Consider the following 27,553-nt stretch of genomic DNA (forward strand, 5'->3'; position numbering starts at 1 on the left):
AAGCATTACAGGTTTTATTATCCTCATTTTACAGACAAGGAAACTGAGGCCCAGTGTCTTGAAATGAATCGTTCATGGTCACACAGCTAAGTAAGGACTAGAAGTGGGATTTGAACTCAGTTCTTTCTGACCTCAAGTCCAGTATTCTATCCATAATGCCACAGTGTGCCAATATGAACTCTAGGTCTGGTAGTGCCAACCCAAGCACAGGACTTTTGAGATGTCTCCTCCATAGCGAGACTTCTTGCTTCCTAGTTCTACTTAATAATAGGAGGTTATTCAATTATGCCCACCGTTGTTTTTTTTTTAATTAGGAAATAAGGGTATTAATTCCTTATGGCTAGAGAAAGAATATGATTGAACTACTCTCTTGGACCCATACCCCAAAGATAAAATCACTTGGAGGCTATGATGCGGTAAATTATTTCTATGAGTGCGCTAAATGCTTGCCTGTGCTTTTGAAAGAGTTAATTTACCTCTCCTGGAAAATCCAGTTACTTCCAGAGAGGAGTAGTTTGCCCATCATGGCTAGCTTCCAGTAAGTATAAAATAACAAACACAACGAACAAGAAGACTGCAAAATAGCTACCCAAGGAAAAAAACGGTTTGCATCTCTAATTTAGGACAATCAACCAGACTGAAGAGTTATTGTTTATTTGACCAGCTTCAGTCAAGGTTGGAACTCCCCTTGGAAGAATGAAACCTCAGAGAAGGAAGCTATCCTGATACATAATATCACATTAAAGAAAATAATGATGCTTTCAATTTTGTACAATCCCACTTTTTCTGGGACATTTAAATTACTTTATGCATAGCACATTAAACACAGTTGCTAGTCACAGAGATCTAAAAGGCAATGGGCCAGTAAATGTCCTTGAGTCTAGCCCTGGGGGCAGCTAGGTGGCGCAATAAGTAGAGCACTGGCCCTGGAGTCAGTAGGACCCGAGTTCAAATCCGCCCTCAGACACTTGGCACACTTACTAGCTGTGTGACCTTGGGCAAGTCACTTAACCCCAATTGCCCTGCCTTACCCCCTGCCAAAAAAAAGCCTAGCCCTGAAAATAAGCATTGGTTTTTGTGCCTAGAGTAGAACTGCAAATCAGTCAGTGTGGGCCAAGCAAGAATGATAGTGTTAGGTGAAAATATTTAACACTGTCTATCTATCCCTTCTGTTTTCTCTTGTATTTATTTTATGATGTACGTATGTGTCTTATAAACTTCGAATATATTTGTAAAACAAATGATTGTGTTCTTTTAGCCCAGTGATACAAGAATTATGAAAACAAGGGAAAGACAGCAACAAGAAATGGGAATGTCATTGCTAAGTGGCTTTTGTTGATTCTGTTTTTGCCAGATCTCTGATTTCATCAAGGTGGAGAGCTCCTGATGAGGGGGTTGGCACATTGATACCTGCTCAGCCACTTAAAGTCTTAAAGACTTGTCTGAGGCACTGAGAGGTTAGTTGGTTTGCCCAACATCAGAGGATGGACTTGAACCCAAGTCTCCAAGGACAACCCTCTACCCACTAAGACACACTGCTTCTCGACTCATAAGTGTACAAGAGTACGTATGTTTTTCAGAGAGATCAGAATTTCTTCAAAGCTGACGTGCTCCATTCCTTTGTTTTAAGAATAACTAGATCCAAGACATTCTAGATAAGCAACTACCTTTGAAGTGCCCACCTTTTTCATGAAACCATCACAATATACATGTATCTTGGACAGACTGCAGATGGATAAGGGATCTCTGCCATCTTCTGTATAATAACCTTTCACACACTTAAAGGTCATTATTTGTCATCCCTGAACCCTCTCTCCAAGCTATTCCCAGCTTACTTAACCTTTCTGCCCTTATACCTTTTTGTGACTGTCTATAAAATGTTGTCCAAGTTCCCCTGCCTCCCTCTTAAAATTGTAGAACTCTCAATTAGACTAGCACTTAAATAAAGGTCCCATGGGGTATTTATAAAACTCATTCTTACGCTGCCCCCTTCCCCTTCCACATCCACAGTAATGGAAAATGGGGAGAGAGATTGCTAAAAATCACTGAATCCTTATTTCATCTGCAAACATTAACTTGATTGTCGGTAATCTGAATGCTCAATCTTTGTCCATAACCAACAAATTGCAGCCAAATGGAATTATGGCCTCCAGGTTCTTCTTGAAGAGGTGAATAAAGGAATTGATTTCACTGTGTTCCCAAAGACAAGAAACATTTAATGGGATACTTGGTCAAATCACCTTGCAATATTCATGAACATAAATAAATAGACTACAATAAAAAATAAATATAGCTTATGTACCAACATCTATTGCAGACAGAGGGTGAAGTAGAGGAATTTATGAAAAACTTGTGAGGGATCTCCAAATTAAATAAACATGTAACATCATAATATATGATTTCAATGCAAAGGTGTATAAAACAGATGCTGTTGACAATATGTGGGAAAATGTGGTTCAAGGAATAAAAGAACAAAGATATGTAGACTAATCATAGGCTTCATTTGTGTATCATGAGCACTTTCTTGAAGTTTACTGAACTGTAATCTCCTCAACCAGATTATTAAATTCCTTGAAGACAAGAAGTATGCCTTATCTAAAAGTGAATTCCACTTTTAGATAACTATTAGCACCGCACTCTCTGCACACAGTCAGCACTGTATAATGTTTGTTGTATTCTATTTTTAAAATAAGCCAAGAAAGTGTTAGGGATGGCAAGTCCTGAAAATAACATCCCCTTCCCCAAAATGACAATGACTCTATTTTAACAGAAAGGGAACCCCTGGTTTCCCCATATGGGAATCATTTCAGAATCAACTGTTTGTATTCAGCTAGGTCATCAAACAAGGAGAATAAAGATCAAAAGCAATGCCTAATATGGTATTGATTTTATCCTTCAAAGTTGAAGAAAAGATAAAAATGAGAAGACGCTACAGACAATTGCAGCAGCTGCGCCACTACCTGCTTAAACAAGCTGCAAACTCCAAAAATGGGAAATAGACAAAGGTAAAGACAATGATTCTGTCACTGTTTCATCAAGAAGCTGAGCTGATTCAAAACAGTCAACAAAATGAGGAGGCTTCACCAGGACAACCACTTGTTTTCCTTGCCAAGTGGAGAAATATAGCAGCCAAGGGCAACATTTAAAGAACAAGACCATTTGCAAAACATTAGAAAGGAGAATGACAGAAGATTATAAGCAGAATTGCCTTACAAAATAGCCAAAAGCAGTTGAGAGGAAAATAAGCCTATGGAGAATTTGGTGTGAGAACCGGATAAGTCAGATAATCACTTAGAGCTTTTGTGGGCAAAGGAAGAGGAAAACAAATAGACATAAAATGGAACAGATCTGACAGTGTTTCTCTGGCAATCTGTTTTCATAAATAACTTTCGTCATCTACATTTGGACTCCATCTTAGCAGCTGGCGTATTATATAAAGAAGTTGCTGTAGTAACTAAGATGAAGTTGGGAATTCATCAAACACAGGAAGAAACATGAGCTGGAGGTGTCATTACTAAAGGTAATTGAGGATCAATTTTCAAAACATCTTAAAGAGAGAATGATTCCAAAACAATGGAAATCAGAGTTAGTGCTACTATAATAAAAATTACTGATAAAACATTATCAACTAGTGAACCATATACATATTTTCTCATCAGAACAATGTATTTACAGTTGAATCTGTAAGAATCTCAGTTTTGTCAATTACCTTTTTGACCTTGAACAAGCATTTAATTTCTCTTTGTCCTAACTTCCTCATCTATAAAATGAATAAGTTGGGCTAGATCTCCAGGGTGAGATGGTAGCTGAGTCATGGTAGTGAAGAAAAAAAAGTAATATCAATCTGTCTCTCATGTTTGAAAACATATGGTTATATTTGACTCTTCCCTCTCTTTAACACTTTTTAACACTGCCCTCCCCTTCTCCTCTTTTCTCTCTCTCTGTCTGTCTCTGTTTATGTCTGTTTCTCTAAGTGTGTCTCTTTCTCTCTCTCTCTCACCAGATCCATTAATTTTATTAACATAAAGAACTTCTGGTGAGGAAACTCCTTCTACCAAGGCAGGTTGGCATCTACTCTGCAACTTAAGAGTCTTAGACACTTGCCTTGGACATAGAGAGGTTAAACGATTTGCCCAGTAGCATACGGCCAACACACATCTATGTGTCAGAGGCAAAAACTAAACCCAGCTCATCCTGACTCAAAGGTCAGCAATTTTGTTGTTTGTACTTCATTTTTGAATAGGATCAATGACATCATGCGGTGATGCCTTGACTTGCCAGTGAACTGGATTTAAGTGAGGCAAAGCTGCACAAAGTTATCAGCCTCACTGTCTCCTCTACAGTCCTTGAAACCAAACGGCAAAACAAAAATCAAATGATAGCTCGGGAGGCAGTGGATGACACTGGCATCTTCAATGTCTGACCAAGCTCAAAGTGCTCCACAGTGCCTACTTCAGTCTCCTTCATGCCCACTGGGACAAATTGTTCTTATCCACCCATTCCACCAGGGGAATCCTTACATGTTTGAGTAGACTCCCCTAATTCACCCACAGATTGGAGGCCTGTCAATTATCCACAATCTGGCCTAGCCCCTCTGCAGAGACAGTTTACCAAGGTGTGACTATAGCATATGCTACAATTTCTTGGAGTCACAGATGAGAGTTAAATGATAGGTGGACACCAAAGGTAAATGAGCAGCTTGGGAAGCCCTCACACCAGAGGTGCTAGTCTTCTCTGAATGGGCCAGCAATCTATCTACTACCCCATGTTGTCTTTCTCATAGTCAATCAATTGCCATCTTGTTGATTCTTTTTCAACATTCCTTGCATTGTATCTATTGACTCTTGTCTCACTCCACTGTCATTACCCTAATACATGCTCTAATGACCATTCGACTGGAATTTTCCCACTTCAACCCAGTCCCCTACCTCCAATCCAGCCTTCATACTACTCCTAATCAATCAAACTGTCAAAACACATTTATTAACCTCTTGTTGTAAGTCAGTATTATGCTAAGTGCTGGGAATACAAAGGCAAAGGAATACTAGCCTCCAAGGGGCTTATATTCTCATGGGGGAGACGATACGTGCACACACATACGAAAGTATGTATGCATACTGTATACATGCATGTTTATGTATCTACATATATGTATGCACGCACATACAGATACACACATGTATAATTTGTATACACATACATATGTGCATGTGTGCATGCATATGTGTATATATGTATTGTATGTATCTATGTATGCATACAGAGAAAACAAAAAAATGAATATAGGGTTCTTCAGGGTGGAAATGCCCCAGATCAGGAAAGGATTCTTGTAGAAGGCAGAAGTGGAACTGAGTCTTAAATGAATTCATGAATTCCAAGAAGCAGAGATAAGGGAGACAATTCCAGCCAGGTATGGGGGACAGTCAGTTGAAAGCAGAGAGCTGGGAGGTGGAGGGTCACTGGTGCAGAACCACAAGTAGACCATGCTTGCATTTCGGGAAAAAAAAAAAAAACTACTTTGGTAGCTATGTGAAGAACAGATTGGACTGGGGAGAGATTAGAGTTAGATAAACTAAATATTAGGCTTTTAGAATAGCCCAAAGAAGACGTGATGAGGTAACTTGTGTCATAATTGTCCATCCTTCACTCTCAAAGGTGACCAATGACATTACAAGCATGTCATCTTGACTTGCATATGAATTAATTTGAGTGAGGCAGAGCTGCTCAAAGTTATTAAGGTCTTTCCCAGGTCTCAATTTGTCTGAGGCCAAGTCCATTCAATGACTAAGGGCTAGGTAAAAATTGAGATAAAAGATGGCCCAATTTGCCATCCCAAAGATATCGATCTGGAAGGGGAAGACCCTCAGATACCTACCTTGTGAATCAATCTGTCAATACCCTGACAATTTTATTACCTAAGCATAGACATTCTCTATGGCCACGTGACCTAAGCCAGCTGCTTTTCATAGCTTTAGTATTTCTACCACCTGAGACTGCGGTGTTGAATTCATATGTGATGGTTCTGTTGCTCTTGACGGTGAAATCAGCTTATTACTTAAAACATTTGTGGATCTTTTGCACTTCTGTTTGTTGTCCTTCCATTTTTATCCTTAAATATATTCAGGGAAGTGAGGAGGGAAATGAGTTGGCAAACCACTCCAGTATCCTTGCCAAGAAAACCCCAAATGAGGTCGTGAAGAATCAGACACAATTAAAACGATTTAACAGCAACCACAACATGCCTACTTATGTGCCAAGCACTTTTAAACATACTGCTTCATTTGATCCTTTCAAGAGCCCTGGGAGATAGATGCTGTTGTCATTGCCTTTTTACACATGAGGAAACTGAAGCAGGCAGAGGGTGAGTGACTTTCCCAGGATCATGCAGCTAGTGTATGTCAGAGGTTCAAATCTGAACTCAGGTCTTCCCCATTCCAGAACCTGCACTCTCGTGTGCTATGGCGCCACCTAGAAGCCTAAAGCTGACTGGGCTTTCTTCAAACTGATTTCAGCATCCGCTACTCTCTGCCCTAAGAGGTGATAATCATACATGATCCACCTTTGTAAAATTTTACAAATGAAGTTATAGTTTAAATCAGAACTGGTTCTGGTTGCCATCTCTTTCTACTTGGCAGCTAAGTACTTATTTGTTGACTGAGATGCTTTTTGGCTCTTTTGGTCTCCTTGTCAATTTATACCACTTAGAAAAACGCATAAAAATATTATAATCATCATTGGAGTCACTTTTGATATCTATTATTCAATTTCCATAATCAATTCTTTGTAGTTTAGGATTGGGTTGTTTTAATTATATGCTATATCTTTTTTTTCTCATTATTAGACTTTGTTCTAATTTTATATTAATTCTGATCTTTTAACAAATCTGAGGCCTAACTACACAGACAAATGATTCAGGATAATTACCACATCAAAAAGAACCTTTTTTTGTGTGTTATAACCAATTTTATTTTTGTGATATTATTCAGCGTGTGCCACATCCAGTCCCTGACAATTTTTTTCTCCAAGGATTAACGAGGTAAATTCACAAGCCTTCACTGTAGTCTGTAAGTAGTTTCTTGGTTTTTTACCCCCACCTTTCCTTCTTCCTGATCATGTTTTCTGATCTATTTCATACCATTCTCCTTCATTCCCATCTTTGCTCTGATGTCACCAGGTATCAAAGTATATGCTGATTTAATTTGGAGGGTCCTCTCTAGTTCTCTGTAGAGTTTCTCAGCCTCCCCAAATTCTGCAATTAATGTTGGAGGATGAGTTGCAATTATTTCCATGATTTTCTTTTGCAGATACTTACCATGAGCACTGCAATATGAGATGGCCAAATGTCCCATGAAATAATGTTTGCTATTGCCTTTGATCATACAAGAAAATGAGCTCCACCATCTCCTTTCTTTGCTTTTCCAAAGAATACCTATGACTCTTCCTTCCACTCAGTTTCCTTCTTTCTTCTAGTTTCATTTAAAGGTCAAATTAAAATGATTTGGTTCTACCAGTGGTCTGCCCACTTATTGGCCACTGACCAGGGATCTTATATTTAGAGTACCAAAGGCTAAATTAAAATGTCTACATGGTCTAAAAACTGTTATTCCCAGCACCTTCTGCCCCTCTTTCTGTCACAGTCACTGCATAAGTGGAAGGGAACATACAGGACTAAAGTCTATTTTGTACTTCTCTTTATTTCATACATCCTCATGGCCAGTGAATTCATCACTAGGTGGCTGGGGTATTGACACCTCTGCCTCTCCATATTTAGCTGGGCTGCTCCTAAGAAAACAGATTCAGAAAGGAGCATCATATACCACAAAGCTAGTCAGTCCTATGCCAGGAACATACTCAAAGCCTTTCCATCATGGTATAGCTCATAAGATTATCCTCTGAGAAAGCTTTCAAGAACCAGGAGGTGTGTTCACATCCCAATCAAGCACTGGAACAGGATTTTGCAAACACACACACACGCATGCACACACACAAACACAGAGTAATTATAGGGTGGAGGAGGCATCAACAACTGGCAAGAGAAGAATCAGAAAAAAAATCTTGATCTGAATTTGAAATGGTGCTCTTGATCTGAGCTTCAAAAGGAGCCAGGAAAATTCAAAAGATGGAGGCAAAGGAGACTACTGCAGGCATGGGAGACAGCCTGTGCAAAGGCACAGTACTAACAAGATACTGTATGTGGAGCGCATCAAAAAGTACAGTTTGAATGTGGAGTACATAAGTGGGAATGAGATTAAATCAATATGGAAATGTAGGTTAGGTAAATACCTGAAATTCTTTGTGGGATGGGCAGGGCCAGAAGAGGGGTATAGTGAAGGTCAGGTGCAATCAAAAGTTTTGGAAGCAAGAGTGACAAACCCTTTATGCTACTGCAGAGACTCACCTCTCTTGCTCTTTATCTCAAAGAAACTCACCCTAGATCTGGGATCAGACCTCAAAGAGCCACCACTGTAGCTTAAAGCCAGGACTGCAGAAGAAGGAAGGAAACAAGCATTGGTAAAGTACCTACTATGTGCCAGCAACTGCACAAACAAGGATTTGACTTTTTATTATAGCTCTAGCAATACAGGGATAAAACAGACTGTCCCTCAGCTTTTTTGATCCAAGTTGCCCTGGCTCCTTCTAAGGGTTCTTGTTGAGTTTCTGGATTTGACTCAAAATATCAACTCCTCCAAGGAGTCACCCATTCTAGAAGGTAATAGGCAGACTGCATACCTGGAGATACTGGTTACTTCAACATCAACAGGGAGCTAGGTAGCACAGTGGATAGAGTGCTAGACCTGGAGTCAGGAAGACTTGAGCTCAAATCCCAATTCATACATTTACAAACTCTAGAACCCTGGGCAAGTCACTTAATCTGTCTGCTTCAGTTTCCTATTCTGTAAACTGGGGATAATAATTACACCTGTTTCCCAGGGTGGTCATGAGGATCAAAAGAGATTATATTTGTAAAGCACTTTATAAACTTAACAATGCTATATAAATGTTAGATATTATTATTGTTGTTGAATTCATCAACCATAGCTATTCTGGAAGAACATCTACAGTACTAAATTAAAAATAACTTGGGATCTGTGTCAGGGAAGGAGATACCCACACTGATGAAATCACAAATCCTTGAAGTATTTAAATGTTCTGAGCAAAGGTAGGCACTGGAGGAAATATAAAGATTTACACAGTACAAAATAAGATGCATCCGTCCCATGGAGCCTCCGTGCACTGATGACAATAACGCAAAATGATTCATCATAAATACAAGTGAGGCACTTATAAAAATATCTATAGTAGCTCTTTTTGTGGTGACCAAAAATTGGAAATTGAGGGGAAATTACCATCAATTGTGGAATGGCTAAATAAATTGTGGTATATGAATGTAAGGGAATACTATTGTGCTATAAGAAATGAGGAGCAGGCAGATTTCAGAAAAACCTGGAAAGACTTACATGAACCGATTCTGAGTGAAGTTAGGAGAACCAGAAGATTGTACACAGCAATAGCAACATTGTTTGATGATTAGACTTAGCTCTTCTCAGCCATACAACAATCCAAGACAATTCCAAAAGATTCATGATGGAAAATGCTAACCATATCCAGAGAAAGAAATATGAAGTCTGAATGCAGGCCGAAGCATACTGTTTTCACTTTTTTTTCTGTTTTTTGTATTTTCTTTCTCATGGTTTTTCCCTTTTGTCCTGATTCTTCTTTCCCAATATGAGTAATGTAGAAATATGTTTAACATGATTGTACATGTATAATCTACTACATCAGATTGCTTGAGGTCTTGGGGAGGGATAAGGGAGAGGGAAAAATTTTGAAGTCGAAATTTTACAAAAATGAATGTTGAAAATGATCTTTACATGTAATTGGAAAAAAATAAAATACTGGTAAGGAAAAAATAAATACAAGTGAGGGATAGGAATCAGTTATATATGAGGTCAAAGGAAGGACAATCGTCACTGACTGGGTAATTTTCATCCTACTTTCCTGAGAAAACAGAACAGGCATTGATTGCCAATAGAAGTCTCTGTGGAAGAGATAGAAACTGAGTTGGTAAAACCAATAGGAATTTAGCTAGGTACGTAATATTCTTGATTAGTCATTTTCCTTAAGTACAGATCAGACAATGACATTCCCTTACTCAATAAATCTTAGGGGCTCCCTATTGCCTCTAGGATAAAATATAAGACATTCTATATGGTTTTTAAAGACCTTCACAACCTGGAACTAGCCTTTGATTCTAGTCTCATTTTTCATTACTCCCCTTCTAGACAAACTGGCCGCCTTTCTCCCTGTTCTTCACATATAGCTCCTATTTCCCATGTCTCTGTATTTGCACTGGACATCCTTCATGCTTAGAATACACTCCCTCCTCTCCTCTGATTCACAGAATTTTTCAATTCCATCAAGATGAAGCTTGAGCATCAACTGCATGAGGCCTCTCCCCGAGATTCTCCCCAATCAATAATGCTCTCCCTCCCTAACTACTTTGTGCTTAACCATCTTATGTTTATTGTGTATTTATTCTGTCTTCATTAATAATCTGTAAGCCCCTTGAAAAGGTCTGTCTCTTTGATTTTCTTTTTTCTTTCCTCATTCTTTTCTTTCTTTCCCTTTATCTTCCTTCCTTTCTTATTTTTTACCTTTCCATGTCCAGTAGCTAGAAGAGTTCCTAGCTCCTAATAAATATCTGTTGATTGTTTGATTGACTGGCTGCTGGGGTTACTGGCTATGTGACCTTGTGAAGTCAAACCTATTCTCTGCTTGTCTATTTTGTAGTGTGAATACATGCTGTGGTAAAACCTACTACTGCTAGCTGCCTTAGGGCGGGACTGATGGGCTAAGGTACAGAAAAATAGCTCTTTTCATCACGGTGTCAATAAATGGCAGTAATTATCATTTGATTCTATGGCAGGGAAAGCTCTCAAATTCTCAAAGCACAAAAATATGCAAAAAACAGTATTTGAGGAGGACTTTAACACAGCCAGCATTTCTTTTTCATGGCCTCTCTTGAAACATGGCTTCTCCTTAGCATGTAAAACAGGACAGCCTTCAAAGGATCATCAAAACAGAACTTTTAGGTGAATTCACGGAAAACACTAAGAAATTTATAGTTAAAAGATTTAGTTGAAGAATTAGGGGAAGATTTAGTGTACTGTCCCCTCCCCCTTCTCTCTGTTTAGCTTTAGATACATACATATAATAGCCTATTTTAATTACATTCCTATAGAAAGAAGTATGAGAAAAGTGTTTTTATATCACATAATTACAAAGTTGCTAAGAATTTTTTTTGATTAAGTGACCCATGATTTCATTGGTGTGGGTACTCCCTCCACTGATGCAAATAGCAACCCTTCCTAATGTATTATGGATAGTCATGGCCAAAAAATCATCAGCTTGGGACTAATGTTCTGGTGAGGAACCTCTCTGTTGACAGATGCACACAATCCATTACCAGGCCAATACTGGAAGCCTTTCAAGCTTATTAGGAACTACCAGAGCTTGCAGTCCATTGGCATGGCTTCAAGAATGTAGGGTCACCTCCACACCACAACGAAGCACTGGAGGAGGAGGAGCACTTTAGTGATGCATGAATTTCAGTGAGTAGAAGGATGACTTTTTATCCATTGTCATAGTTTGGATTCCCACCCCGCCTGCCCCTTCACTTTTTTTATTCTACTTTCCTGAGAAAATAGAACAGGCATTGATTGCCAATATTTGATTCACATAATGAGAAGCTCATGAGATCTGGGCTCTTTGCTTGCGTTATTCCCTGCTGGATTGGTTTTTTTCTTGTCACTTTGTCTTTAATTCGTTATAACTGCAGCTGTAACGCCTGGAAAAGACTGAATGCTAAGGAGTTTGAAAGAAGATATATTTTGTGACTTGACAAAGAAGCAGAGACAAAATATCCTTCATTAGTTCTCACTTCTCAACTTTGCAAAACCTATATAGTGTCAGGAAGAGCAAGGCTTCTTTTCAAATTAAATTGCATTTCACTGAGGAAGAGAAGAAAAAGATTAGGTGGGAAAGGGACTTAGGGGAAAGAGACATTGGTAATTCTACTGATGTCAGCCACTTTACATCTTGGAAAGACAAGTCCTACAGGCACTGATACTTTACATCAAATTCAAGGCGTTTGGCTTCAGAACAGGGCAATTACCCCACAAAACCATAAAAAGGCATTCATAAGAACTTGATTTAGAAGGACCTAAGAGGTTATCTAATTTAACCCTCTCAATTTACAGATGAGGAAAACGAGGCTCAGAGAAACTGGATCAGATCCAAGACTTGGTCTCTAGTCCTCTGATTACAAGAATTGACTTCTTTCTACTGCATATTGTTTTTTGTTTTCTTCCTTAAAGAGATGAAAATGGTCAAATTTGAACTGAGGACATTCTGATCTATGGCTAAACACTTCACCACTAAAAGTATCTCACTTCCCTCACCATCCCTCCTTGCCATTAGATGTTTCTTCCTCTTGAGTTATTTACATTTTTATGTGTTCTGCAATTCTTTGGGGCACCAGTACCAAATTCCTACTCAGGGGGCTTTTTTCAGTCTTTCTCTTTTGTGAGATCTTTGAATTTTTGCCTCAAGAGGCACTTGGAGATTTTCCCATAATCCCCAGTGAATGTCTTCATTCCTGTCTCATTCATCCATGCCAACCATATCATCAAACTTTGTCTACCATAGATTTTCTCTCCCATTCCTCCCTCACCCAGTACCTTCATACCTCCCCCCAAACCTCTCTTCAGCTTCCTTTTATGTGTTGTCTTTGGCTATTAAAAAGCTCTTTGAGGGCAAGGAGAGTATCTTTCTGCATTTATTCATATTCCCAATTCTTAGCATACAACCTAGCGTATAGCAAGCTCTTAATAAATACTTATGAACTTAATTTGACTTAAATAGATGGTTTAAGGAGGCATTCCCCTAAACAGATTAAATTGCTGTGAACTTTTTGAAAAAATAATCTCCTTGCTAATTGGAACAACATGCTTTCCCCTTCCTCACTTGGTCTTTCCCTTCCACTACCCGCAATGTCATATTCTAGGATCTTCCTACACTTCACTGACTTTTGATGTCCCTCAGATGAGAACCACACTGGGACTGGTTCAACTGAGTATTTTTTTTTCATTTGGTCATTTTGCTGAGTTGTTTTCTCAAACCAAATCTACCTCCCCCTCCCCACAAATGAGAATCCAATTCCACGCCAGTAACAACCAGAGAAGAAAGTAAAAATGTTCCTCAGTACAGGTGAGCGTGGCATCTCTTAAACTTCTGTGCTAGTCTTTGCTTTCCCAGAATCAGACCATCTTTAAAAAAATAAAAAATATACCCCACTCCTTTCCCATAAATTAAAGCAGAATGATATAAATACATGTGCTGAAATCACCTGGGAAAGCAAGACTTTAAGTTTGATCACCTCTGTTTTCAAACTATAAAAACCAATCAGGATCACAGATCTAGAAGGAACCTTAGAAGCAATCGATCCAGCCCCTTCATTTTACAGTGAAGAAAACTAAGATCTAGGTTGGTTAAGGAACTTGATCAAAGAAACAAAGGCAGAAAATGTCAGACATGGGATTTGTGAGTATTCTTTCCACTGTAAGATGAATGCTTTGGGCTCAATCGCTTTTGAAGGGCAGTTTAACTAAACCTATGAATAACAGCCTGCTCCCACTAGCACTTAATATTATTACCCATAATATAGAATATATTTTTATTTGTCCATTCTGAAAAATCAGTAAAGATCATCATTAGCCCAATGGTAATTAAAATTATGTCATAAGACTAGCGGGTCAAAAAAAAAACATTCTCAAGAGCACGGCAGTATTCGGTTCTTAAGAGTTGAAGCATGCCAGTGCAGATGTTCCTAATTACCCTAAAAACACAAATACTTACACAAACCAGTTGGTTCCAGCTACAGAATAATTCAATTAAAGGAGTGCTTATAATTTAGCAGTATGAATAATAGTTAGGACCAGCGAGTCTGTGAAACTATAAAGAACTACAGACATACAGCATCTGAGTCAGACAAACAGCTCTCTATGTTTTTACAGTAAGAAAGCTTTTAGATTTCCCAATTTCCCTGTTACCTGGGCTAGTCAGTAACCATAGACCACTCAATTGTCTTAAAAAACATTCACTCCATTTCACCTTGTGAGCTACCTAGATAAATCCAAACAGAGAGTCTGGAGCAGCTAGAACAAGGCTGTTCCCTTGGTTTAAATTACTTCTTCAGAAATGAATGGCTTAGGTAATGTGATACAGAATTAAATCAACATACACAATGAAACCCAAGCTCTGGAGACGCACAGGATTCTCTTTGCAAATAATAATCTTGGCAGCAAGCCTCCTTTATGTGCTGAAAGCCCTGCTGCTCACTCATAGCACATCTCAGAGCTGCAACAGGTAATTGGGTGCTACTAATAATGTTTGCAAATAACATCTCAAGGCAGGAAGTGTTTACAGCTTGACTTAGTGGGATGAGACAACCTTATCTGTAAGCTCAAGCTCTAACACTGATAGACACTGATTTATTGGTTTTTTTTTTTTACAATCTATAAACAGTTAATTTACATAATAAACACTATATGTGGCACATATATCCACATGCATATATACATATCCTCACAAACTATTAAAACATAGATTCAAAAATGAGAAAGTAAAAATTAAGTTTAATGTACTCAATTCAGTCAAGTTATCACCAAGGTGCTCATTCCCCACCCCCCCAAAAAATTAGATGTCCACTTGCTATTTCCTAATTGTATTGTTTAAGCTGCATTTTTAATAGTTGGTCTCTTCACAATACCCAGGAGGTAAAAGGGAAAGCTAGTTTCCAGAACAAGGGAGAAAAAATCAAATAAGGTTACTTTACCTTGTGTCACCTGCTGGACTGCCAGCATTATCCCCGACACTGTGTCCGGAATCAAATTTTCCTTCAGGTTGTAGCATGGTGCCCATTCCAGAATTGGCAGTCGCCTTAGACACCACTGTTTAATGTCTGCACAATGGAAGGAGTTTATCTTCCTCCATACCACACTATTCTTTTTTCTCTTCGCTCCTGTCATTTTCCAGGTCCCCTCCTCCCAAACGTTTCTTCTTCAGGAAAGGAAATTCGTTTCAAGCACACCTCCCTTCGGTGCCAGCCTCCAGTTTTTTCAGTGCTTAACAATGTCAACGCTAAAGAGGAAAAAAAAAAACAAGAAGGAAAGAAAGAGAGAGAGATTAAGAGAAACACTTAACTATCTGGAGCTGAGTTCTGGTTGGCTTTGGGGTGGCTAATTAATTTAACTCCAAATATGCATTTAATCCATGCATCCTCATGTGAAGGAAATGGAGAAATGGCCCCCTTGTTAGTGTAACATGTTTCTGTTCTTTTAAAAGTAGTATGTCTAGCTTTGTTAGTCTATGGCTCTCTATCCAGTAATTTCTCCCTTATATTCACTGTAGTGCCTTATGCTTTTGGCTCCAATCCCAATGGTTAATGAGGTAGTGCTGGGCGTGTGTTGGAAGTGGGCTGGGCTATGCTAATACAACCAGGAAGCTCTCAGCTAGTCCAATCTCTCCCTCCAAGCTATGCATAGGCATAAAGCTGCTGGAGGCTCTGGAGTACAAAATTAATTCACAGAACCAAGCCTCCCTTTGAGAATGATAGGATACTTTGTTTGCAGCCTATTAAGCACTGGCGATTCTTCTCCTGTTAAAGCAAGCTACAGAAATCTGTTAAATGTTTCTCATCATTTTATTCCCTGTGAAATGAGGTTTTCATTCATAGAAAAATGTTCAGGTAGCCGGCTGCCCCGTCTGGGGAAAGGAATTTCCAGTTCTCATAAATAAACTGAAACTTCATCCCACAGACTAACAAAATAAGCATGACAATGGATGGAATACTTGTGGCTACAGCCCCCTCTCCCCCCCACCCCACCCCCTTTCAATTGCTCCTTGGGTTTTTCCTGATTGTTCCTCTTCATCATTTACTTCTCACACACACTCTATTGTGACTGGTGTTTATTGAGGAATGACAGTATGGTACAAATCATTGTGTGAAGTGTCCCCCAAAGGTTTTTGGTGCCTATACCATTTTTATAGTTTCATTAAATACATATACTCTTTGTTTTTACATTTTATAGTAGTTCGGAGAGGCAGTCATTTTTTTTTAAAGAAAGAAAACCGGCATTTATGAGCTGTGCGATTGGAATTATACCAAAGAAACAGTTTATTAAATAAAACTCTGACAGCCAAGAAAGAGAATACTATGTATATAGTTCACTGAGGCCCCTTTTAATGCCCTTTCGTCCAGAGAATACAAAACTGATTTCTGGAAGCCTTTAGAATAACAAAACTCTTGGATCCCTTGGACACTTCTCTGGTCCCCTGCTGTACCTTTTTTCCATTTGTTTTTAAATTAAGGTGAATAGCTACTTTCTCTGCTTTCCAAGGATGACCTCACTGGTTTCCTATACAGTGTTCTGACATATACCTGCTTCTGCCTTACAACCTATCAGTGCCTTATATATACGCAATTAATATTTTTGTCCACAGGTCAGAATTTGCTTTGCTTTCTTCCCTTTTGTAGTCATTGGGCCAATTTTCCAAACTGTCCAAACCATTTGATTCCTATAATTATCACCTCCTTTAGAGACTCTGGCTTGCAGTGTTTCCAGACCCTTTTTCTTATGTTCTCATGTCTAAGTGAAACCACCTGATATTTGCTATCATCATTGTGTCAACAACAAAGCTACATCAACTTCAGGAGTTCTAAAGAGATATTGCATCATTTTAACTGTCTTATGCTTTTTGTTTCTTTCCTTCACAAATAAGCAATCATTATTAATTCCATTTTGTAATCATCTGAAATCCTTGTTCTATAGACCCTCCCTATAGCCTCCCCCCACAAAAAAAGCCTCAAAACATATCAAGGTCATGAATTTGCAATCTATTCAGGTGATCATCTGACATGGATGTGGCAGAATGGTGCTCTGCATTGGATGGAAGACTAGACCAGATGACGAACTCTGGCATTCTACGGTGCTTTCCGTAAGTCTATGATTTCATGGTAGACATTGAAAGTTAAGGTGAAATTTATCAACAGAAAGCTTTATTTGTTTGCTCAATCCAAACCATTTTCAATAAACCATTTTGATTACAGATAATACAATGTAAACTCTGTAAATGCAAGAACTATTTTGGTTTTTGTCTCTGTAATCTCAGAGCCTGGCACTGAGCAAAGAATTAATAAATGCTCATTGAATGAAACAGTTACATATGAGAATTCAACTAACATACACAAACATACCATATTTGAGAATTAAAGATGGATTTTCATAATTGCGAAACAGAAACTGTTTCACAATGTTCTAGAACCAATAGGAGGAAGAGAACCAGTTCAAATATAAACTAATTCCATGCCCTTTGATTCTTCTGGAAAAAAAAATGTTTCAATGATCTGAATTAGGGGTTCTTAACCTTTCTTGTATCATGGACTCCTTTGGCAATCTGGTGAAACCTATGGATACTTTGTTGAAATAATATTGTTAAAATGTATAAAATTATAAAGGAAACCAATGATATTGAAATGCAATTATCAAAATATTTTAAGTTATAGGCACCAAGTGAAGGAATCCTGGTCTAATGAATCTTTTTCAAGGATCTATACAATAAATTCACTTATTTTCTTATTCTTTTTTTTACTCTATGTTTCGATTGATTCCTATACTTACATATTCTGTCTAGGGAGTGCCAAAACCTCACAAAACAAGCTTGATTCATGGAAGATCCACTTCAGATCATAAATAGGAATGCCAAAAACTTTATGAAGAAGTCTATTCACCTACATGAAATTCCCAGGGCAACTGGACAGACTCATAAAGTTCAAGAAAATTAGATAAGCTTTAACATAATTTTCAGTAGCTGACGTCAATTCACTCTCCAGTTCCATATGTCTTTCCCTCTCCTCCACATGCCAAAGAGGGAAGGTCCAATTTAATTTCAAGACAATACATTCTTAAAAAAAAACTGGATGCCCTTATCATTCCCATCCCAGCCCCCAAACCTCACAACTACCCCAGTTTCTCATTTCTATTTTGTTGTCAAAGACACCACTCTCTTCTTGGCTCTACTTACAGTGTTAACATCGTCGTCTCTCTCCCTTGTTCACCAGATCCAATTCATCACCGAGCCTCACGTGGTTTCCTCTTCCACCATGCTTCTGTAATTCATCCTTTCCTTTTCATCCCCATAGACCCTTTCCTGTTACAGGCCCAGATCACCTGGACCGCTGGAAAAGTCTCCTGGACAGCTTCTCTGTCTACAGCCTTCCTCCCTTCCAAGGCTACTCACATAGAGTGCAACAGCAAGAATCACTTTCTAAAAATATCATTTTAGAGTTAGAAAGAAACTGGGAGTCACTTAGCCCAAGCTCCTTCATTTTACAGATGAAGAAACTGAAGTTGTCACTTTGCTAGGGTTATGCAGATAGTAAGCAAGATGGAATTTGAACTCGGATCTACTTATCACAGTGCTTATCCCACTGGGCCGTGCTTTTTCTCCCAAATGTTGACTCTAAAACTCCCAGTAATAAATGGCTTTGAACTCTAAAATACCAGCTAAGTACTTCAAGACCTGCCATAAAATGATCTCCAAAGACACAGCACCAAATCTTAGTGTTCCCACAGCCTTGAAAATGAAGGAACCCTGAGTGCCTCACCTTCCCCCTTCAAACTCTTTGCTTCACTCCATGGAACATGTATACCACACACACACACTACTTATTCTCTTCAACCTGTTTTGTTTTTTGGTGGGGCTTTTTTGGGGGAGGGGAGGAATATTGACCATAATTTTATTGGTAATTTATCTATAGCTGATAGCCCTAGAGAGCTGCTGTCTTTCTGACTCCAAGTTCGACTCTTTATCCACAACACTATTCTCAAGCTATATACTTGCCAATCACCCTACCCTCCTTTTAAAAGCCTGGCCAATAATTTAAGAAGCATTTATTAATCAATTACTATGTGCCAGGTGTCGTGCTAGGATAAAGATTCTCTTCCTTCATGAAGCCTCCCAACCTTAACTATCACCACATCTACTTATTCCATAAATTCAATGTCCTATCAACATGTGCCTTATTTTTGTATGTATGTACATAAAAGTTCTCTGCAACTACATTCATAAATTTTCTTGGTTTGTGATCCTTTGCCTGCTTTGTAAGTACTTGGCTAGTATCCTTCAGGACTCTGAAAAGATATCTAAGGACACATGAGCCTGGTCTTCTGTTTCTTTTGTCTCCCTCCAGGGGACCTAGTATGGTACCCCGGGCATTTAGAAGATAGTCAATAAATGGCAGGTGGCTAATAATAATTGTCCTGAACTATACTCAGTGTTGGCAACTTCATTAGCCACTTGATTCTAGAGATCCTTCTCAAAGACTTTTATCTTTCCTTCTTTACATCCTGGAGGAAAATGGCAGGATAATAGTCCTCCCTCCTTCACCTTGAAGTGCACATAAGAGCCATTTCTGATACTGGTCTTTTAGTGGTAGACTTTTCTCCACATTACAAATAGAGACTTTTCTGGGTGTTCCCACAAGATGTCAGTCCTATTAAGTTAGTTCACTCTCTTGGGTACTTCTATATAAATGATCCAGTGGGAAGCCCAGTTGGAAAGTTTGTCAACCAGGCCTTGATGTGACTCCTTCCAAACTATTCTGTTTTGTTTAAACCACTTAGCTTCCTAGCCAGAGGTAAATCTTAGTTTCCTAATAGTGCAGTGTCCTCTCATCCAGCTTAGTATTTTATTATGACCTGAGCTATATTTTTCCATTTATTGGGAAAATAGGATCATGCAACTTATGGATCCTTGATGTTCAGGGTCTTAAGTCAGTTTCTATTTGTTCATTTCAAACTGATCAATAACAATGCAATTCATATTTCGGTTAACACTGATACCTTGAACAAAGTGACATTCAAAAACTCTTGGTGGCCAAATCTATTTTGCAAATTCATGTTGCTGGGTCAGTGTAACAAAGGGCAGTATCATATTAGAGGACAAGAGACCAAGAGAAGTAAATTAAAAGGGAAGTGCTGCTCAATGGCAGGCTGTAAATGGCATTTTTGTGTGAAATTCAAATAACTTCAAGGGCTATGGACACACATAGTAGAGTGGAGAGAATGTTGGATATGAACTGAAAGAACCTAGATTGAATCTCAGCTTTGCTGACTCTGGTCACTCATATGGCCACAAACAAGTCACATCATCTTTTCTTTATGAATGAGTCTCAGTTTTCTCATTTATAAAATGAAAGGATTAGCCCAGATCAAAGGTTCTTAACTTGAGATCTATGAACTTGTTTTCAAAATATTTTGATAATTATACTTAGATATAATTGATTTCCTTTCAAATCCTATGTATTTAGTATGCATTTAAAAACAGTCTGAAAAGAGGTCAACGGGCTTCACCAGATTGCCAAGGAGGTCCAAGACACAACAAAAAACGTTCAGAACCCCTGACTTGGATGATATCAAAAGTCCCTTATAACTCTAAATCTAGAATCCTCATCTCTTGACTCAAGATTTCTTTTTATTTTTTCTTTATTTTTTTATTTTTTTTTTATTTTTTGCAGAGGGGAAGGCAGGGCAATTGGGATTAAGTGACTTGCCCAAGGTCACACAGCTAGTAAGTGTGTCAAGTGTCTGAGGCCAGACTTGAACTCAGGTCTTCCTGATTCCACGGCTGGTGCTCTACTCTCTGTGCCACCTAGCTGTCCCAGACTCAAGATTTCATTTAGATGAATGGGATGCTTTATTATGTATAATGACTTGACGGCCTCACTGTCTCACTTTACTTGTATCTTAATTGTAATTTTCCATTAGAAGTTGTTGGATTTATATTAGGCATGGATTATGATTCTGTCCAATAATAAACATGTTTAGCATTTATGACTTAAACATGCACATGCATGCATGTACATATACATATGACTACAAGTATTACAATAGGTGAACTCTTGGGGCAGCTAGGGGGCGCAGTAAGTAGAGTACCAGCCCTGGAGTCAGGAGGACCTGAGTTCAAATATGGCCTCAGACACTTGACACATGTACTACCTGTGTGACCTTTGGCAAGTCACTTAACCCCAATTGTCTTGCCAAAAACCAAAAAAAAAAAAAACCCACAAACAGAAGGTGAACTCTTTTATTGCATAGATATAGATATACTAAAAGATGTTTAACATAATGAAACATATGTGAAATACTGAACTCTGAAGACAGATAATCACCTGGCATGTTGGAAGCTAAATACCAAAAGGATTGGGAGGCAAGAGAACTAGATTCTAACCCTCAATCTATTACTAACAAGCTACGTGATTTCGGGAAAATTACTCTCTCCGGTACTGAATTTCTTCATCTTTTAAATGGAGGGATTGACTTAAATGATTTCTGAGGTCCCTTCCAACTCCAAGACTCTAAGACATTAGGTGGGGGCGGGGGGCAGGATGTGACCCACTGTTTCCTTTCTCTGCTCTAGTACTATGCCACTGTCTCTTCACGGCACAAAATTGATGCTGGGTTCTCAAGGGCTATGTCAGTGGTATTCATGCCTTGGCAAGTCCGATCAAGCCACAGAGGCTTAGAGTATGGGCCCTTGGACTGTCCTCTGAGGACTAGCCTATCTAAATGTGGAAAGTTTTATGACCAAAGAGTTGGCTCTTAAGTGATCATTGGTCTTGGCCACAGTCATTCATAAAACCGTCCGCTAAGAGACATGGCATATTTTATTCTGTTTTGATGGATGGATAGACACCTCACCCTAATGACATTTAAAATATTTTTAAGTGTTGATGGAAATATTCTTTCCTTAGGACTCAAGTAACCAAAGTACTTTGTGAGTACACATCTGAAGCAAGGGACAGGGAACAGAATACACATTTATTAAGTGCCAACTATGTATCAGGCACTTTACAAATATGATTTCACTTGATCTTCAAAACAACCCTAGAAAGCAGGTGTTGTTATTGCTCCCATTTTACAGTTGAGGAAATTGAGGCAGACAAATGAAGGACCCAATTTCATAAAAGTACTCTACCACAAATGGCAGTTCTATAAGTAACTAACATGTGAAAGATACTTAGGATACTTTGGGAAAATTTAAACTCCAGTTTGGTCAACTAGATGAAAGAAGACAGTCAATCCTCAATACCTGTACATTTAACAACTTCAAGCATTCCTGTGATTTTATTAGCAACTTCATTTTCATTTTTGCATTGGTAACCATGCATATTTAAGGCTATGCACAACAGAGAAAGGCATGATGCATGCAAGTTTGTGGAGCAGCTGGTGTCCCACTAGATGCTTCACTGATGTTCCCCCTACCATTGTAAAATGCTTCCCATGCATTCATTGCCTATTTTATTGTATACCTTTAAGACTCAAATTTTGTTTTGCAATTATGCCCAAAAAGCATGGTGGCAGTCTTTCGGACTCTAAGCCCAAGCATGCAAAGTCAGTGGTGCAACTTAGTGGGAAAATAAAGGTGTTGTACTTCATGCCAGATGTCTACAGCCATTGTCAGCCACGAGTTTGGTGTTAATAGATGATTATAGTTTTATATAGTACAATGCCCTCATGCAACCATCTGACACAGTGGGAGATAAAATTCAGGTTAAAAAACTGTTTTAGCTTTAAGAATTTTATTTGCTATACAGTATTAATGGTACTGTAGATTTCATGTATTATGAAAAGTGAATATTGTTTGAAATCAATGGGGGTTTTTGGAGATGTTAGCACAAAAGGTCACAGAATTCTAAGGAATTACTAAGTGAGAAAAATGTTTTGCATGTTAACAATTTTATTTTGTGTACCTCATCTTATGTGTTAATCCATGTTACTGTTTCAGGAAGAATACATATTATCAAAATTAGAGTTTCATTATAAAGAATTATATTCATAAAATATATTTTCAGCAATATCTAGTTTTTGGTGGTCTTGGGAACCTAACCTCTTATTTCCTATAGGTTCAATATATCAACATTAACATTTTTTACCTTTGCACCATTTTCTAAGAACATTACCCCTGTGGAAGTTGAGGATTGCCTGTATTCTAGTCCCTGTTCAGTCTTCCATTGTTATTCAAAAAGAATACAATTTTTCTCAACAAAAATCTTAGAGCACAAAGGGCCCCTTTCCATTTTCCCCCATAAATTCTTTTTTTTTAACTGCATGTCCATAGTTTAAACCTATTCTAATAAAAAGAGAATTTTACTCTAGTTAGAACACTTGATCTTTGCAACAAAGTTCTAGAGTTAACATTCTGTTGGTGCTCCTGCCTCATTCCTTCAAGGGCCAGCTTGGGAAGCAACTCCTCCATAAAGCCTTTGCAGACACTACCCTCTTCTCCCCTCCACCCTTTTCCCCAGGTGAAGGAGATCTTTTTCTCCTCAGACTTCTCACTCGTATTCCTTGGGTTTTGTGAACCTATCTCATTCTCCCTGCATCTGTTACCTATGTATGTTTTCTTCACCCCTATCAAAACGTGACACCCTTTAAAGTAAGGCCTGTATCAATGATTTTGTATCTCCAATAACTAGCACTGAGTGCCTTGCACATCATAGGTGTTTAATAAATGTTTCTTAAATTAAATTGGATTGAATGAATGTTCTCAAGAGGATAGTAACGGAAATACTTTTCATTTCTTTCAAATATCAGAGGGTAGACAACATGGATAATTTATTTTGGCCTTGCTAAAATCATCACTTAATTAAGCATGTGCTTCCACAGTCTCCCAAAATGCAAGTGCATTTTTTCTTCCACTTTGAATTTATATGGTACACATTTAATATCTATTTAGTTGTGTAACTCATACATACCAGAATGTAAATTCCTTGAGGGCAGAGACTCTTGTTTTTGTATCTTCTGCAATCAACACACTACTTAGCACATTGTTGTTTTCCAGTCATTCTATTGTATCTGACTCTTCACGACCCCATGGACCAAGAGTGGTTTGTGACCCATGACCACTGAAGTGGTTCACCATTTCCTTCTCTAGTAGATTAAGGCAAATAGAGATTAAGTGACTTGCCCAGGGTCACATAGCTAGTAAGTGTCTGAGGCAGGATTTGAACTCAGGTCTTCCTGACTCCAGGCTCAGTGCTCTATAAGTCATCTAGCTGCCCCACTTGGCACATTGAAGGTATTTAATAAGTACTGGGTACATTAAACTGAATTTAATTGAGTTATTCTATTTTAAATGTATCTCTTTGTACACTGTACAGCATGATCAAAATATCTCCTGACTGATTACATCTATTCATGATTGCTGGATTGTAATGAAGCAGATGATACACTGACTGCTATTTTGAAATGAATTTAGTATAGTGGAGTCCCTTCTTTCTCTAGGATGTGATGTATAACAAAAATATAAGCTCTTAAAGGCTGGAACTGCATATTTCATTTTTGTCCTTGTATGGTTATGGAGATAAATCAGTATTTTTAAAGTACTTTGAAAATTGTAAACTATTATATATATGCTAGTTATTATTGTTGTTTTTATTGTTGTTGTTATCATGTTCCTTTGTCTTTAAAACTAAACACATGCCCCCTTCCTTTTAATGACAGAACTATTCATAGGTTACAAGAACCAAATAGAGCAATCCCAAGTGTCCTCTGTTTAATTTAAAAGTGTACTAGACTTAAACCTGGGCGGGGCAGGGGAAGGGTCAGATTAGAATACTGATTCACATAAAGTATTCATGTAAATTTGCACAAATCAATAAACATCCCTGAGTATCAGTCTCCTCATCCCTAAAAGTGGAGATGATGACACTAGCAATGTCTACCTCATAGATTTATTGGGAAAAAAGATGAGGAAAGGTTAAACAAATCATGGTACATGGATGCAATGGAATAATACTGAGCTATAAGAAACAATAAACATGAAGAACTCAAGGAAACATGAGAAAATTCCTATGAACTGCTGCAGAACAAAGCAGAACCAGGAAAATGATAGACATAATAACTACCACAATGGAAATGGAAATAACATCACCGAAACCCTTAACAGGATGTGATTATAACAACCAAGCTTGACCCTGGCCTAATGAAGAGATGAAAAAAACCTAACTCCCTCGCTTCTTTGCTGATGTAGGGAACCATGGGCACGGACAGTTTCAGACGCTGCCAGCCGATGCGCTGGTTAACTCTGTTGAACAGATTATTTTTCCCTTCTTTTTTATTCTCTGTTACAAGGGACGCTTCACTGGATGGGGAGGGAGAAGGATCACAGGGACCCAGATTCGCAATAGACTTCAGGTGTCATCTCGTCTAACTCCTTTGTTTTTTAGCTGAGAAACAGAAAGCACGGAGAGGTTGCGACTTGCTCAAGGTGATCCAGGTGGTTACGTGACAGTGGAAAAGATCTATCTGGAAATGAAGATGATGTAAAAACAAGAGATAATAAATAACTTTTAAGAAAGATTGTGGCTCACAAACCTTAAAGTGCTACATAAATGTGACCTGTCATTATTATTCCAATTCCTTGGGTCAGGAGGTTGATGAAGGTAGCCCGACACTATTTTCCAACCATTCATTATGTGTGTAAGGAATGGATAGGCAAGCATGGATAGATGGAAGAAAGGAGTATTAGAGAAAGGCTACCTTCTCTCAGTATCACTTAAGAAACATGAAGGAGGAAGATTTAACACCAACACCCCAGAATTTAGAGATAATGTAGTCCTATTTTGAATTTATTTATAGAAATGGACCTTGAAGATCACTTAGTCTAACCCAGGAAACTGAATCTCAAAGAAGTGATATGGGATGTCTACAATCGTAAAGCTAGGTAGGGGTAAAGTCAAGACTAGAACCAATAACCCTAACTCCCAGCGTTCCCTCCACTGCACCCGGAGCATTAGCTTTGGAGTTGTTTTGATCTCAATGCTTTTGATAAAACTCTTTGGGCGTCTTCTTTCTTTTCCTTTTCTTTTAAAAAACATTTCCTATCCTTTTATTCCTGGTACTTGCATATGAGGTGCCTAATAAGTCACTGCTGAATTGAATCCTTGAATGTTGTATTGAAATGTACGTAACATTGTCTAGTGCCTCGTGTCCATCATTTATCAATGAAAGCAAAAACTAGTTTATTAGAGTAACACTTCAGGCTTCACAGTATTTATATCCAAAGTCAAGTGGCCATCTCCTTGAAGGCAGGACAAATTTTCACAGTACCAGACCACTGAGGGAGCTAGGAATGTTAATGGGACTCAAGGGTTTGGCTTACAACCTCTAAAAGAGACAGGGAAAAAATGTCAGGAAATAGGAGTTTGGCAGAGGTAGTTAGGGACCTTTTATACCTGGGAAAAGGCAAGTGACCCCTATAAAACGATTAAACATTCACTCTGATCCCTACTGTATTCACCTAGCAAGAGGGTGATGTCACTAGAAGGGGAGGAAAACTTTCTTGAGCACAGTAAAGAGCCCCAAAGTAGTCGAAATGCATGAATGAATTATCACCCTAAACTCCTGTAGCCTATTTGTCCAAACCTTATGGTTCTAAACAGCATAAGGAGCAATGGTTTAGAGACGAAAGGGACCTTAGAGGTCATCTAGTCCATTTCCTAGTGAGCCAGCTGCAGTCATGGAGAGATTCTGCTGAATTTGGAGTCAGGAAAACCTGAATCGAATCCCTGACTCGGACTAGTAATAGCTGTTGGATTTGGGTAAATCATTCAACTGCTCAGCCTCAGTTTCCTGATTTGCAAAATGAAGATAATAATAGTATCTACCTTAAGGGCTATTATAAGAATTAATAAAATACTGTCTGTAAAGTACTTTACAAACCTTAACGCACTACATAAATGCTAGCCGTTATTACTATCATTACTATTGTTAATGTTTTTATTATTTTAAAAACTGAGACCCAGAGAAGTGAAATCACTTGCCCAATGTCACACACATAGTATGTGGTAGAGCCAGGATTCTTCCTTTAGTCGTTCAATCAACAAGCACTAGGTATAAGAATTATATTCTATCACTTTCACTCCTTCCCTTTCCTTATCCATGCCACACTTCCATGACCTCAAAGATCAGTTTAATCTCTTAGGATCATGATTTTAGGCTCAAAGGGACTTCAAAAGCCATCTTGTCCAACCCCCTCCCCATTTATAAATGAAGAAACGGAAGCCCAGAAAGTTAAGCAACTTGTATAAGATCATATAAGCCTCAGTCTATACCAAACATACTCAACATTTCCCAATAGATATACATTCTTATTACAACTTTAATAAAACAGTAATAGATCTGGGTGGGAGGGGTGGGGGAGGAGGAAGGGAATAAGCATTTATATATATAGTGCCTACTATGTGCCAGGCATTGTGCTAAGCTCTTTTATAAGAAAGAAGAATCTCTCACATTTTAAAATTTTCTGCTCCTGCTTTCTTTTAGGCTCCATTTATGGTTTTTAGACCTGAGGCAGTAGGTGGTGGTGGAAAGAACATTGTATTTGAATTAAGAAACCTGCTTCTGAATCCCTATTCCGACATTAATTA

The 27,553-nt window shown here is 38.4% G+C and overlaps 1 protein-coding gene across 5 annotated transcripts in view; it reads right to left on the bottom strand.

Annotated features, from left to right (window-relative positions):
* Nucleotides 1-27,553, bottom strand: part of SLC26A7 (solute carrier family 26 member 7) — a 278,008-nt gene that overhangs the window by 195,098 nt on the left and 55,357 nt on the right. For all 5 annotated transcript variants that reach the window (XM_036741696.1, XM_036741699.1, XM_036741697.1 and 2 more), the window contains exon 2: nt 14,897-15,201. In XM_036741696.1, the coding sequence (XP_036597591.1) occupies nt 14,897-15,089 (193 nt within the window). In that variant the 5' untranslated portion in view covers nt 15,090-15,201. The remainder of the gene's footprint in view (nt 1-14,896; nt 15,202-27,553) is intronic.

Source organism: Trichosurus vulpecula, chromosome 1 (genome assembly GCF_011100635.1).
Source record: "Trichosurus vulpecula isolate mTriVul1 chromosome 1, mTriVul1.pri, whole genome shotgun sequence".
NCBI lineage: Eukaryota > Metazoa > Chordata > Mammalia > Diprotodontia > Phalangeridae > Trichosurus > Trichosurus vulpecula.